We start from the raw sequence: 14,637 nt of genomic DNA on the forward strand, positions 1-14,637 counted from the left end.
TACTAATTTGTCCTGAATTTGTGAATGAAGTTGAATCCATGATGCAAGCCAATGAACGCAGTAACACAGAGTGGTTTAGCATGCTTTTTTGCAGTCAAGAAACACCTTGTACCTATGGCATTTATGAGGTATTTAAGATCGTTCATCACACATGATCAAGATATTTTTTTCCAACGAGCCATGCAGTAATGAAATTTGGAATAAGACCATTGAGTTGACAACACTACCCTTGCCAGCCAGGTGCAGAATAAAATGGTCTATGGCATCCAAGAAATGCGTACAATCCTTACACTTCAGCGCATAGAAATCAGTCTTATTGTCATGGAGTTTCCCTGTGGGGCCAAAGGGTCTGCCGGAACGTCGTTGACTTCATTGTGCTAGCGGTAACAGATTTCTGAAATCTCCATGGCCAACTCCAGACACTCGCTGGTCTCGTGGCAAGATTCAAAAAGACTGCAGTCGACGTCACAGTTGCACTTGCAGTCGTGCCGCGGGTGGCTCTCATCCGAGGTGTGGTGGTACCTGTGAGAGGGGCAGCACAGGTTGGTACACACTGTTTCGCACGTATCTGGGAGCATCAGGAGGCAGTCCCAAAACTGGCAAAACAGACAGGTGAGGATGAGAGAGGCACACTCCTCTGTTTAAAGAAGAAGGAGAAGGAAAAGAAGAGGAAGAAATTAATGGTGGCACATAGAGGGGCGTCTCCGAAGGACAGGCAGGTGTGGTGGCATGCGTGATAACTTTATGGCCAACTCTTAATTGTCCAATATTAGGGGTAAAGTACACCATTACTCTTCCCCACCTCCCTGCCGTACCCGCTCTACTTAAGTAATTGCTTTATTAACTTCCTGAGCATTTCTATTGATTCCACATAATCTGGTTATTTAAAGTGCTGTCACTTTTCTAAACTCCTTTATTTACTTTGCCTGCAGAGGTGCTGAGAAGCCACGCAATTAGCTACCTATCTGGAAACCTTGCAGCTGTCTGAAAAAATAGCCGGTCCTCTGCAGGTGCAGGGAGCTTTCAGGAGCAATTAGGGCTGGGGACAAGGGGAGACTGTACAAATTTCCGGTTTCTCGTCACCAGGCTTTCTCATTTGTATGGTGTGGATTCCCATAAATCTGCCACACCCATATTCGCATGCCAGCGAAAAGCACATTTCAAAACCCAGAGGAAGAATTTTTTAAATAGTCAGAGTTTTTGTTTTGGTTGTATTTTGTTTTCAATCCCTGCGTCCTTTGTCCTCCAGTTTGGGGAAGCCTGGATTTTATATTCATGTTAAATGAAATACGTCATCATATGCCTGAAAGCGTAGAAATCTTCTCAATCCTCCTTAAGAAAATTGGTTTAAAAATTTACTACTGCAGACTTGTAAAAATCGGAAAAGTATCTCTAAGGTATTGAAGGTAATTGGTACTTCTAGCCAAACAGCTGTGAGGGGTTATAGATTATGATATTTTTTTTGTTTCCATAAAGGGAATTAGTTAGGAGATGCAGCAACTCTCTTGTTAAAATCATAACTTGTTTTTTAGTTAAGTCTCAAAAACATGCAAGCGCTTTATAAATGGGTAGGTAAGTATGTTTACATGATATATCATCCAATTAACGAAAATCACTATCCTGAAGATTGTTCGTGGCTGAAAGTAACATTCCGGCCTGAACTGGAGAAACATCTCCTCCTCCTGATGGGTTTATCAATCAATTAAAGTTATATTTTCGTAAGGATCTATTTTGTTTCCAGTAAGAATGTTAATGTTAATAAATTCTGTTTTTCAGGCTTCAGTTGGCTGAGACTATCCAAGCCTGCAGGAGAGATTTTGCTCTTGGGTTCTGACTGTTCTTAGAGGCCTGTTCATTTACTTCCAACAATATTTTCCAGAAAAGTTTTTTACTTTTTTTGTTCAGATATTTGTTCATCCTTGAAAGGAGGGCAAGCATGGAAACTTGCTCTAAAAGGGAACAAATATCTTGAAGAAACTTACAGTCATTATCTAAAGGTCGAAAGTGACTGTGCATATAGGTAAACCAAAGTCTTCGTTCTTGCCTCTGTCCCATGTGCCATCCCTGCCTCACACCCTCCTTTCCTTTCTTCCCAATCAGACAGTGATGAAGAACCTCAAGGTGACTTTTATGACTCCTTTAATTGCCATATATTGTTGCAGGTGCTGTGGCTGTACCTAAGTATTTCTGGTTTAGGAAGCATATCCCATAATACCTCCAGGGTGTATGCACTCATCTCTTTGCCAGATGGGGTGTATTTTTTTTTTTCACTTAGAGCCAGCTTCCAGCATGTGGCCAAGTCACCCATATAAGTCACCACAAACCACCCACAAAAATTCAGGAGTCAGTTAGTACAGTACATAGACTCTATTTTACGTATGCATTCCTGAGGAGGGCATGTCGGTGGTCAAAGATACGGAGCATAAAACCTCATCAACTTACGCTGATGCCAGCAAGGTTACTAGAGCAGCCCCTGGAAAAGAAGAAGTTCTCAGTACAAAATATCCCAAGCAAATGCTCCATATCCTTCAGGCTGGAGGCTTAAGAGACTTACTCACGCTAGGATCGTATAAAAATGATCCCACTAGATCTGTGTCCTTTGTAGATGTCAGGGTAAAAGTTTGATTTGCAGGTAAGTTAGGGTGGGAGCTGGTGACATGGGGATGGGAGTTGGGGTTTTGTATCAAAGTGTAGAGACCCTATTTGTGAAATGGCCTTATAATTTCCTGAGGGCATATAATCTTTTGGTTTAACTCCTCTTGCCAATGTTTTCTCAAGTTGGCAGACTCCGGAGGTCTCTGCTTCTGATGTACACCGTAGGTTTTATTTGCACACACACAAAAATGTTTGGCCTAATCCTTTGGCCAAACTGGTATTTGTTTTCTTCTATTTTGCATTTGAGAATAGAGCTCTTTTTTTTTTTTCCCTGTGTATAAGTCAGTCCTTTTTATTTGGTTATAAAAGGCAGAGCCTCTTGCCCAAAAAAACATGGCAACATTGATGAATTGAAAACAGATTTTTCCAAACTTTCAAGAGTGTTGAAAACTTTTCCTAAAAGGCACATTAAATAATTCTACACGGGCAGGCAAAACTGTTTTGCATATGGGCAATTTTTGTTTGCACAAAAGTAACACAAGCAGTTCAGGGGGAAATTTGCAAGTGTTTGAAAAGAGAGTTGGACCTCTCCTTCTCCTGCCTGAATGGGTGTATTTTCCTTTGCCTGCACTATTTCTTGGGGCTTTAATGTTTAGTAAACATGATATGCAAAGTCATAGCCCATGATTAGCACCCCTACTCTCAGCCCATCCCAAAGAGTATGCTGTGCGTCCATCTGCCTCCTTCACATGGCTTCTGCAATGTCTTCAAGACATCTCCCACTCACCAAGGCCAGGCTGCACCACGGCTCTCCCTCATTCCTTATTCCACAAACCTTTGGCTTTCTCTTGTGAATGGCTCTTGCACACTCACATGAAATGAACAGAAAGCTGGGACTCATTCCTGTCATTTTCCTTTTCCCCATCATACCGCCCCCCCCCGCCCCCCATGCAATTCCCTGCCGAATTCTGCACATTCTATCTCATATCGGTATGTGAAACTCATAAGCCTCTACCTGCCTCTAGGGCCACCGCCATAGTTCTAGCCACTATTGGCCATCGTCAGGTCCAAAGCAATAGCTTCCTATCGAACACACTGGTTTTTACGTGAGTGCAGCTCAGATTCATCGTCTCCTGTGATATTCTTTCACTGGAAATGAGATGAGCTCGCTTCCCCCGTAAAGTCCCCCATCCTGGTCGCAGCCCATATGCCTGCGTATAGGTTTCTGCTATTTCTCTGGCTTCCCATCCTAATCTTCTCCTCACCGACTGCACTCCAGTCACACTGGTTCTCTTTCGTTCAGATCCTGGGATACACCAAACTCCGAGCCTTTGCGCATGCTCTCTCTTTGGCCTGTGTTCCATAAACCCCTGCCTCACAGCTTGGCCTGATTCCTACTCAGCCTCTGAGTCTTTAGCTTAAAACACCTTCTCTCTAAATCACACCCTGTTGAAACTCTCATAGCACTCTATTTTTTCCTCATAGTACTGACCATAGGATGCTATGAAGCTAAATCGTTTATGAATGGGTTTCTCTCCCTACTAGAACCTGAATTATAAGAAAGCTGTATCTCTTGTTGAGTGAAAGAATGAGTAAATGAACAATGGGAGATAAATAAAGTGGTCCCCGTTTTTTAGATGAAAGGACTAAGGCTCAGGGATTGTCCCTGAATGTCCTGAGTCTTTCAACTTTAAGGTGGTGGGCGAGAGGTTCAAATGTCAGTCTTTCTGGATCCAAAGCCTGTGCTCTCTTATCCATTGTTACATTGGAAGCAAATGCTTGGCCCTCTGTACTTTATGTGCTCCTCACATAGGTCCTGAAGTGGGCCTGAGTTGAGTCCTATCACAATTCTTTTATAGATGGGGAAATAGTGGCTCAGGGAATTTAAGAAGCATAGGAAATGGTGAATCTGTGATTTGACTCAAACTGTCCCCTCCAGAGCTCTTAACCCTGCAGCTGGCCTGCCCTACAGAAGGCTCACACCTCCTCTGTCATGATCCAACATGGCACAGGACGTGGCCGGCTTGTGGAAGGCCTGCTCTCCCTTCTCCTCCCTGCTCTGCTCTGTATTCCCAAGACTGCTAAAGTCTGTTTTCAAGTTTCTGTCAAGCGGCTTCTCACCAACCTCAGCCAATGGGAAGCAGTGACAGGAAAAGGGGGGGGGGGAGAAGGGAATGCAGGGGGTATTTCTTCTCCCCTCTCTCTGCTTTGAGTGGTGTCTCAGGTGTATCTACCCCTTGGTTTTATCTCTTTCTGAAAATCCTTCTTTCTGTGGCTACTGTTAATGCCACTTACTAGTGGTGTGTCAAGTAATGGTTAGTTGCTGGTGGCCTATGAGCTCAGGCCAGTGCTTGTCATTTACTAGAGGCCTGGGAGGGACCAAGGGAAGAGGTGTCAGAGCCTTGTTGCTAAGTCCTGGGAGGCCTCACTACTCCCTTACCTGGCTTTTCACCTCTCCTAATATCTTCGTAACTAGGTCTCTGTATGTTGACGTCCCTTTATTGACTGCCCTGGCATCCTGGCCCGGGCTGTAATCACTGCTCTCAGAGCACCCAGCTCGCTTTCCCACCTCTTACCTCCTTAAATCCGGATCAGGGAAGGTTCAAGAACGAGCCACGACCTGCAAGCCTTGCAGCCAAAAGCGGTATTTGTGCGCAAAAAGCCATGACAAAAACCTGCTTAGGTTGTTTCATTTCCTTTTTACACCCCTAGGGTACCTTTAGGACACTGAGGCTGTAATGTGCTAAGTGATACCCTAATGATGCTGAAGGATTAACGCAGCCTCCAGAGGTGCTAAATGTACAGCTGGGGATTGGCTAATTAAGAGGGAGAATCTGTCTCATTAGAAAGGATCATGTTTAATTATAGTGGAAAAGGTAACAATGCAAGGAGTTTCCACCAGGGTATCAGAGATCAGCCTCGCAGTCGTGGTCCAGTACTCACTGGGTTTGCCCTCCCAGCTTTCAATCTTGTCACCAAAATGCCTGGAATTCAGAGGAGGGAGAGACAGTGGAGGATGTAGCTGTCCCCTGTAGTTCTGATGGTTTTCCTCAGCTCCAGAAACATTCACCCGCTAGTTTGGGAATCACTATGCAAAGTAGCAAGAATGTGGTTCTTCCATAAAGGGTCCCACATAAACAACATTCTCCCCCTCCCATCTCCTCAAAGCCAAGTAATAAAAAAAGGAAAATAAACCTGGCCCAAACCCAGTATTCTAATATGTTAATGGTTAATGTGTGGTCACAGCAGATTCAGCATAATCATGAGATTCATGACACGGTGGCTCCGACTAATTACTCAAAGTTTTTGGTGAAAAAGTATAAAAATTGGTTCCCACTCTTCCAACATAAAGTTTTTTTTTTTAAAAGTCTGTAATGTAGAATAGGAATAAATAAAGTGTGACTGAATGCCTTTCTCTAGCTGGGGTATCATCCCTGATGTTATCAATTTTAATAGCTACTTAAATATGTCAAGATCTATTTAAGTTCAGACAAGCACAACTAACGTTCAAGTCAGTTCTTTAGAACGAGGATGACTGGATTTGGGTGATACTTAGTAAATTTGTGCTTATGTTTTTTTCTGAGCAAACGAACTGAAATAATTATAAAATTGAAACATTTTATAAGGTGACACTACCGCATTTAATTGTATGAAATTTACAGTGTAGAAAATGTAATCATTTTATTCAGTAGTCCATGGTGTAATTAAGACTATTCTTTTGAGGTATCTTGTATTTATGATTTTCCTCTTCCACCTGGATGAGACATCTCAGATTCAAAATTATACATCAATTAGGTGTATTCTCAGGATTCTTTTTAAGGAGCCTCTTTTCGACTATTGTGTATATGCTTGATTTTATTACCCACAGGGATGCCTTTGCAGTCAGAGTGTAGAAACAGAAGCAGAGACACAGACAGTGCTCTGGACTTTTTCCATTTTATTCGGGAAAGGGACCACACAGGATGAGCCACAATTTAATAATAAAGTAATGTTGCAGCACATAGTGTGTGATGTGCAGTAAAGATCCTTTTAAATTCCCATCAGAGCACACACCATGAACTGTGCTAATGGATGTAACACATTTTACAAAATCTGCATGTGTGAGGCTTTTCCATTCTGTTTTAAGTGGGGCAATGTATATAAATAATAGATATTAGCAATTAAGCATCCATTCCTATGCACTCATTTATACATTTGAAAATAAATTAACCACAAACTACATGAAAGTGGATGCAATCTTCTCTTTTCCCTTCTGTTTCCCCTGCTGTTCCTGCAAGATATTTCTGTATTTATCTCAGTACGAACAATGACCCCAGCTCTCAATTTCTGCATCCTTAAATTAATTACTATAAAAATTCTCCGACTTAACTCTTGATATCCTTGATGTTGGCTGTTTAAGATAATGAGAGCTTCCTACCCACATTTGTAGGCCCTAGTTGGAATGTTTCTCTCTTTTATCCAGATACCAAAAACTCTTACGTTGCTGATGGGGGGAGTTCACACTGTGAGAATGGATTAGCGGGCTGTTACCTGTGTTGTTGGCCTACAATTGTAATTTTCCGGGTTGTACCAGCCTCTCAGCCAGAGCTTAAGAAGAACAGTCTAATTCAACTGTCCTCATGAATCTCCTCTGCTCTTCAAAAACAAGAGGAAGTCGTTCTTTTCCTGCGTGAGGCCCCTGATTATCCATTGCCATTTTCATGGAGTGGTGATTTTGGCCCTTTCCTGAGAATACAAGGGTTCAGGTACCATCTCAGCTACGCCTGCCCTTCTCATTCTCCCTGGATCCCCGATAGGACAAATCAGAGTGGTTCTGGACGGCATTGTGTTGTACTGTGTGGATATGTACAACGGTAATTCCTAATTCTGGGGTCGTTACAACCAAGACCCGTTACACATAAGATCCGTGCATCCCTGATGCAAGCCGATCCTGTATCACCTGTTTTCTTGATTCCCATGAAACACTAGCAAAGCCAGAAACTTGGGCATCATCTTGAATTTGGGGTGGTAACCCGGAAGTCCACCGGCCAAAGTTGGCCCAAAGCCATGTATTGTTGGGAGCGTCTGGGGCTTCATAAATGAGATAGAAGTTTTGCCAACACCTAAGAAATGCAGAGATGTCCCGTAACGCTCTGGACCTGGCAACTCTGAGCCTCTATTTTCTTCCGGAAACAATTAGCTGGAGCTGAGTAGTGGCAGGGCTCTTCACCTTGCCATAGTCCTCGCCCACCCCTATTGTTCACTGCCCATCTTCTGCATTATTCACACTATCTCCTGGCAGCTGCAAGCAATTGTGTCTGTAGCTTCTGGTCTGAAGCATCCTTGACAATGTGTGCATAAGATCGTAAATAACATGTGTTAGAAATCTCTCCCCTTACTTTCTAAAACCAGAACCAGAATGAAAGCAAAAATCACATATCTATTATGTGCCAGGTTCTCTATTGGATCCTTTATATATGTTATTTCATTTGATCTTCAAAACACCCTATGATGTGTTACTAGCTCCATTATATATAACCGAGAGTCTGAGAGTCAGAGATGCTAAAAAACTTACCCAGGTTTATGCAGTTAATAAATTTCAGAGCCAGGAATTAAACTGATGTGATTCCAAACTCCTGTTAATACAAAGTCTATGTATTTCTTTTTCCTCTTTTTCAAAAAGTAAATGTTAATTTAAATCTAGACTAGTAACTAGGACCTATTATATTCTCTTTTGAGAGATTGCAAGCTTTCTTTAAATGCAAACGTAGGTATGGAACACTACGAAATTCCTGAACGGTTTATGTCTTCTGTAAAGGTCACTGCAAAGTCAACCTGAGTAAAATTACATATGTCTTGGTGTGGAGTCCATGACTTTGAACTTGACTGTGATGATCACTTAGCACCAAATCAATTTGAAGTTGGCTTTGCGAAAGGGAATGTGCCTTTAATGTCATATACAGGGGTAGTTTGGTGTAGGTTTGCACTGATCAGAATGCCCAGGAGGTGATATCAGCTAGAGTAACCAATCCTTCTTTACTGCTTGCTGATGTAAGCAGATTGATATTTTTTACAGTCTACATTTATACATTTCCAGCATTTTCATACCATTCCCCTCTGCCTTCTTCTCCTCTCAGCCTAGAGACAGGGGCTGAACAGTCCCAGATTTGAGAAAAGTTTGCCGTTTTTCTTTATCCACATCATAACTCCATAGCAAGCATGATTATACCTCACTCCAGCTATTTAAAACACTTTGCCTCCGATTTCCAGCTTTGAGAGCAAACAATCTGCCAAGCACCTCATAATTGCAGAGTGACCTTGACATGTGTCATTCACCAGGGTTTTCAAATCGAAGTCTTCCTGTTTAATATTCATAAAGGCTCTTTTTTTCTAACAGCATATGTGATGATTTTACAGGGGCGGGGGTTGGGGAGCTTTATTTAGAGATGGGTTGATTCTGAGAAACATACCATCAGTGTCTCTCTGATGAACTGAAGTATCAGTTTGGAGGTAGGAAAATTTCGTTTGGCATTCTTCAAGGGAGGACAGTGATGTGCTGAATTCTGACAGTTTTTTCTCACTGGGGGTTTCCTTGGCTGGTCCATCTGTGATATTGAATTCGGATACTGAATTTATAATGATAGCATTAATGGGTTTCTCGTCTGCATGCTTTTCATTTGTGAGTTGCATATCTAGACGAAAAAAGAAAAAATACACAAACCCATTATAGTTGACGTGACCCAGTGATTGCAGAACGGACATTTGCAGAAAACTTCACACTCTAGGCTTTTGTGAGAACAAGATCTTAGGTAAGAGAATGAAGCATCATTGAACAGGATCATTTTGAATAAAAATATAAGTAAGAATAAAAGAGGCAATCGTGATAACATTTTACACACGTTACAAGTTTCCCTATCACAGTAATTTGTATCACTTATGTCTCCTGTGTGTGATTTTAAAATCAATTATATATTTGTTTATTTTAGTGATGGGTGGAGAGAATCGAAGAATTCATTCACTTGGATCAATGAAATCTCATAGTTTGTTGTCAGCTCATTGTCAAAGTGTTTTCTGGATCCCAGGAACAGTAGAAGGGTCTTCAATGCTGAGTACTGCTCCATAATGTATGTGATCTCCATCACATTGTCCTGTTTGTTTCTACAAACCTCAGTTTCCTCCTCTGTATACGAGAAGTGATTATAAGTGAACAGTCTAGAAGCTCATTCCTGTTTCTGATCTCAGAGACTCTCAGTTGCCATTCTTTTCCCTGCCTTGGCATTTGTTAAGCTCCCAGTCAGGTGATCATCAATGTGAGCTTTGGGGGTAGGCTTTTTGGAACATGTTTTATTTCCATAGAACCACCTAGAAAGGAACCTCCAGCAAAGTCCTGGACTGAGATTCTGGTTTGGAGCGTCATAGAGAAGACCAAGAAGCCCTAGTTGCCTCATGTCTTTGAGAACTCCCAAATTCATTTGTTCGTTCGTTCGTTCATTCATTCATTCATTCCCACCTAACAATTGAGGGCCTGTTATATAAGAAGCACTGAACTGGGCACTGGGGGTACAGTGGTACCTGAGACAGGCATGGTCCTCAACTTTCACAAGCATCAAACATGTTAGCAGAGAAATAATGAAGTCACAATATCGAGGAGTGTAGGACAGAGAGAAACACACCATGAAATTACATTAGAGAGAGAACCAGACTGGGTGGTAACTTACCTACACCTGTTAAACAGAATCCTAAAACCTAGGAAGGAGTTAACAGAAGGTATTCTCAAACTTGTGGACCAGCTGGTTCCTAGGGATGATTTGAGACCTAAACAAGTGGCAGTCCTGGTGATTTAGCAGCCCTACTGGGAGATGGTGAGGATTCATTCTGGAGACTTGCATTCTTGTCGCTAACACAATGCCGGGTTGATCCAATAATGCTCATTGAGTGACTAGAATAAACAATACAACAACCAACCTGGTTTTTCCCATGTTCACACAGCTCATGCAAGAAGTGTATTCTTGCCACCACCCATTTTCATCATCTTTTCAAAAGTTGCTTTGTTTCGGGCAGATGGAAAGCTCTACAGGGTCCTGCCTCCTAGGGCAGTGGTTCCCAGACTGTGTAAACAGTAGAATAACCTGGGAAATCTCTTAACACTTTGGAATTTTTTTTAAAGCTCAGGCGACCCTTCCCATCCTTCAACAGATCAGATCACAGCCCCGGGGTGGGGGTGGGGTGGGGATTTTTGAAGCTCTCTATATGGAGTTCCAGAGGCTCGTGACTGGCATGGGAACTATCAGTACATCTCACACAATTGTCTTAGGCCATGTTTGTTTCTTTCTCAGCGTCCAAACAGCCTTGGCTTTCAGCAAGGTTTGCTTTTTATTCCCTCCCCCTTATGTCGCTGGCTTTCAATCTCTTGGTTATGCTTTGATTCACTCTAAATTGGACTGGTAGAAATTGGGGTTCATGGGAACATCTCTCATGAATAGCAATTAATGTAATTGTGAATAGATAGAATTAGCTCAATCAATGGGGAAACTCTAGGCTTCCTCTATCCCCAGAGAGATTTACCAAATTAATGTTGTAACGATGATGCTATAAAAATAACAGTTTATTTTTCTTGGGTCCCAAAGTGTCCAGTAATTAGCTGATATTACAAACAGCCATTCAAGTTATGCTTTGGCATACTTAGAGCAGTATTAATATTTGGAGATAGATAATTCTTTGGGGAGCTGGTAGGATTTTTAACAGCCTCCCTGTCCTCTGCCAGTAGCACCCATTGTCCTAGGTTGGGACGGGCAAAAATGTCTGCACCTATTGCCGAATTTGGCCTATGGGGCAAAGTCACCTGGATTGAAAATCAGACCACTGCTTTCTGCACACACCCACATACATAGTTGCATGCATTTTATGTCAAGTTCCATGTTACCACTTATATACCTCATTTAACTTAAGCCTCACAAAGACTCCAGGAGGTAGTTATTGTCAGCCTCCGTGAACAGATGGCAACTGTGTGCATTGGTATCCCCAGTTAACAGATGAATGAGTGTAACCAAAGCTTAGATAGTTTATTGAGCTGAGTTGCCCAAGTCTGCCTCATTAGCAAATGATAGAACTAGGATTTGAACCCAGGCCCGGCGTGTTCCAAAAGCTCTGTTCTTATCCTCGTCTCTGTAGTCTGCAACAGTATCTCTGATTTGTTCTTAGCTTTGTTCTCTGCTGCCTAGCTGCTGAGACTGCCTATCAGCAAACCCCTCTTAACCCGAAATGCCATGATGCGTCACCTGCTCAAGATCTAGCCTCGGAAATTACTTAGCTCCACGGATGCCTCTCTCCCTGAGCAGTCTCTGCAAAGCAAGACTACCTTCTTGCACACTCAGGGAATCCTGTGTCTTCAGTTACAGCTGCTTTATACTGTACATTAAAGAGCAGCTCAGAAAGAGCTGATAGATAACGAAACCTTGATGAGTATAGAGATTGCGGCGGCTATTTACTTACGGAATTAATTAACAATCAGTTCAAATTATCACACGTAGTCAGGCTGCATGTAATTTAAATTGCTTTTGCACAAAGTAATTCAGGAACAAAAAAAATGTTGGATAGAGGTTACTGGAATGTAAGAACATGCGGAGAATACTGTATACAGCCAAGTGGTATATGATTCTCTTTTTAATTTTGCGACAATTTTAAGTATAGCATTTTGAATCTAAGTAGTGTGTTACATTAAGCAACCATTTGGAGCCACTGGGTTTGTACGGAGAGAATTTTATGGAGAAGTTAAACTGCCATTCATAAAGTTATTTTAATTCTATGTCTCTGTTTATATTTTTATTTTTTTTTTCCATTCCCCAGTGGGAACTATCTGTTGCTCATTAGAAAATCATCTGACATACACACATTTCAGAACCCAGTCTGTTCAACCCAGAATTCTGACATCTGAAGTGAGTCACAATTTTTGGGTGAATGTGACTGACATCTTCCATCTTTTATAGATGGAAAGCTAACAATAAATTCCCCCAGATTTGTCTTTTGTGGTGTTATTTGACATTGTATCCAAAGTATTATAAAGTAGCATAGGCTAAAAGGAGAAACAAGTAAAAAGTGCTATCACAACTCCTGCAGAGAAAACGACTTTGGAATTAAATAAGGAACTCGTGACACTATATTTGGGATGTTATACATAGTTCTTGACATTAACTTAGAGAAAATAATTTTTTTAACAGAAAAAAAAATACCAAAATTAGGACAAAAATTAGAAGCTCGACCGTATTTCTTAGGGGAAAAAAAAATTAAAGTGTGTCTCAAAAGTCAGTGAGATAGAAAATTCATGTTTGGGCTAGAAGTAATTGCAGAACCAATGGGCATAAACTTAAGTAACAGAAAAGACAGACAGTTAATTAATTTTTTATTACCATTGAGCAAATGTTATTAATGTAATTCAATTAACATTTATTGAGTGCCCACATGCGATAGATGAATCAATATGTCGGGAGCTATTAATTTATTTACTTTAAGTTATTAAGGAAACATTTTAATGATTTTCATTTTTGCTCACTAAATGTGACTTTATAATTTTTGCATCTATGCATTCTCTATCTGGGGGTATACAGAGATAAATACGCCTTCCAATTATAAATAAGTAGCATCTCTCTTGCCTAACAGCTCTGATTCTATTCTTGTTTTCCTCTCCCCCTCCCCCCTTCCTGCCCTCCCCCACCCCTCCCTTCCCTTCCCTTCCTCTCTCTCAGTTTAACTCCCAGACCTGCCCTTTCTCTGTTACTGGTTTCTTTTTTTCCCTCTCTGGTTCCTTCAGTGTATTTATTCCTTTATTCCTATCTTTGTCCTCTTAGTTCCTTTCTTTGTACCCTACCCTTGAAGGTTGTATTTGTGCACACTCACAATTTATGATTTTCTTTGTGAAGCTGGCCCCCCAAACTCTATGCAGTTCGTCAGCTGGCTAGGCCACATTTACTGAGCGTAAGCTATGTGTCCTTCCCGCACTGGGTGCTGGGAGATTCAAAGAAGAATAGCAAACAGTCTTGGTCCTCAAGAGACCTACAGTCATCACAAATTGTGACTATTGGACTACAGTCATCACAAATTTACTGACTATTGGACATTTTATTTGAGTTACCGGCTCATCTTTACAATTAATGTATATCTTTCTGCTAAGCCCCTATTCTTTCCCCCCAACTGGGTTCCTCTGGCTATCCCTGGAGAACCCACAATTCAATTTCTTTTCATTGATTTATCATTTTTAGATGTTTATTTATTTACTGAGAGAGAGAGAGAACACGTTTGCAAGCGGGGGAGGGGCAGAGAGAGAGAGAGAGAGAGAGAAAGAATCCCAAGCAGGCTGCCACACTCAGCCGAGAGCCCAACACAGGACTCAGTCCCAGGAATTGCAAGATCATGACCTGAGCCAAAATCAAGAGTTGGACACTTAACTCATTAAGCCACCCATGCACCCCTCTATTGTCATTTTTAAAAAAACTCCCAGTGAATTGCCCCATCCTTCCATCCAAATTATTTACCAGTTCTTATTAATTTTTCCTTTTATTTCTTTTACGTTTATGTATTGATTTTGAGAGAGCATGTGAGTGAGAGTAGGGTGGGGGGAGAGAGAGAGAGAGAGAGAGGGAGAGAGAGAGAGAGAGAGAGAATCCCAAGCAGGTTCTGCACTGTCAGTGCAGAGCCCGACATGGGGCTCAAACCCATGAACCACGAGTCATGACCTGAGCCGAAATCAAGGGTCAAATGCGTAACCTACGGAGCCACCCAGGTACCCCTTATTTTTTCCTTTTAAATATCTTACAAATGCGTCTCTGATTTTTCATTCCCATCACTACCTCTCAAGATTTATCCTCTCTGTTCTTAAATCTGACTATTTCTGTCACCATCAGTCTCAACTATAGTGACAACACTTCCCAAGACATCTTACACACTATAATCGAAATGATGTTTTGAGTAATATTCTTCTGACCCTATTATTCATTAAAAAAATTAAAACAAAATACACACACATCGTGCACACACAAATGTTAATAGCTCATCATTACCACAATATTT

General features: G+C 41.5%; 1 protein-coding gene across 2 annotated transcripts in view; it reads right to left on the minus strand.

The window, feature by feature from the left end:
• Positions 1-241: 241 nt before the first annotated feature.
• Positions 242-14,637, minus strand: part of MDFIC2 (MyoD family inhibitor domain containing 2) — a 114,551-nt gene continuing 100,155 nt past the window's right edge. For both annotated transcript variants that reach the window (XM_045051865.1, XM_045051864.1), the window contains 2 exons: positions 9,045-9,266; positions 242-637 (listed from right to left, as the gene is read on the minus strand). In XM_045051865.1, the coding sequence (XP_044907800.1) occupies positions 378-637; positions 9,045-9,266 (482 nt within the window). In that variant the 3' untranslated portion in view covers positions 242-377. The remainder of the gene's footprint in view (positions 638-9,044; positions 9,267-14,637) is intronic.

The sequence above is a fragment of the Felis catus genome, chromosome A2 (assembly GCF_018350175.1).
Source record: "Felis catus isolate Fca126 chromosome A2, F.catus_Fca126_mat1.0, whole genome shotgun sequence".
Lineage (NCBI taxonomy): Eukaryota > Metazoa > Chordata > Mammalia > Carnivora > Felidae > Felis > Felis catus.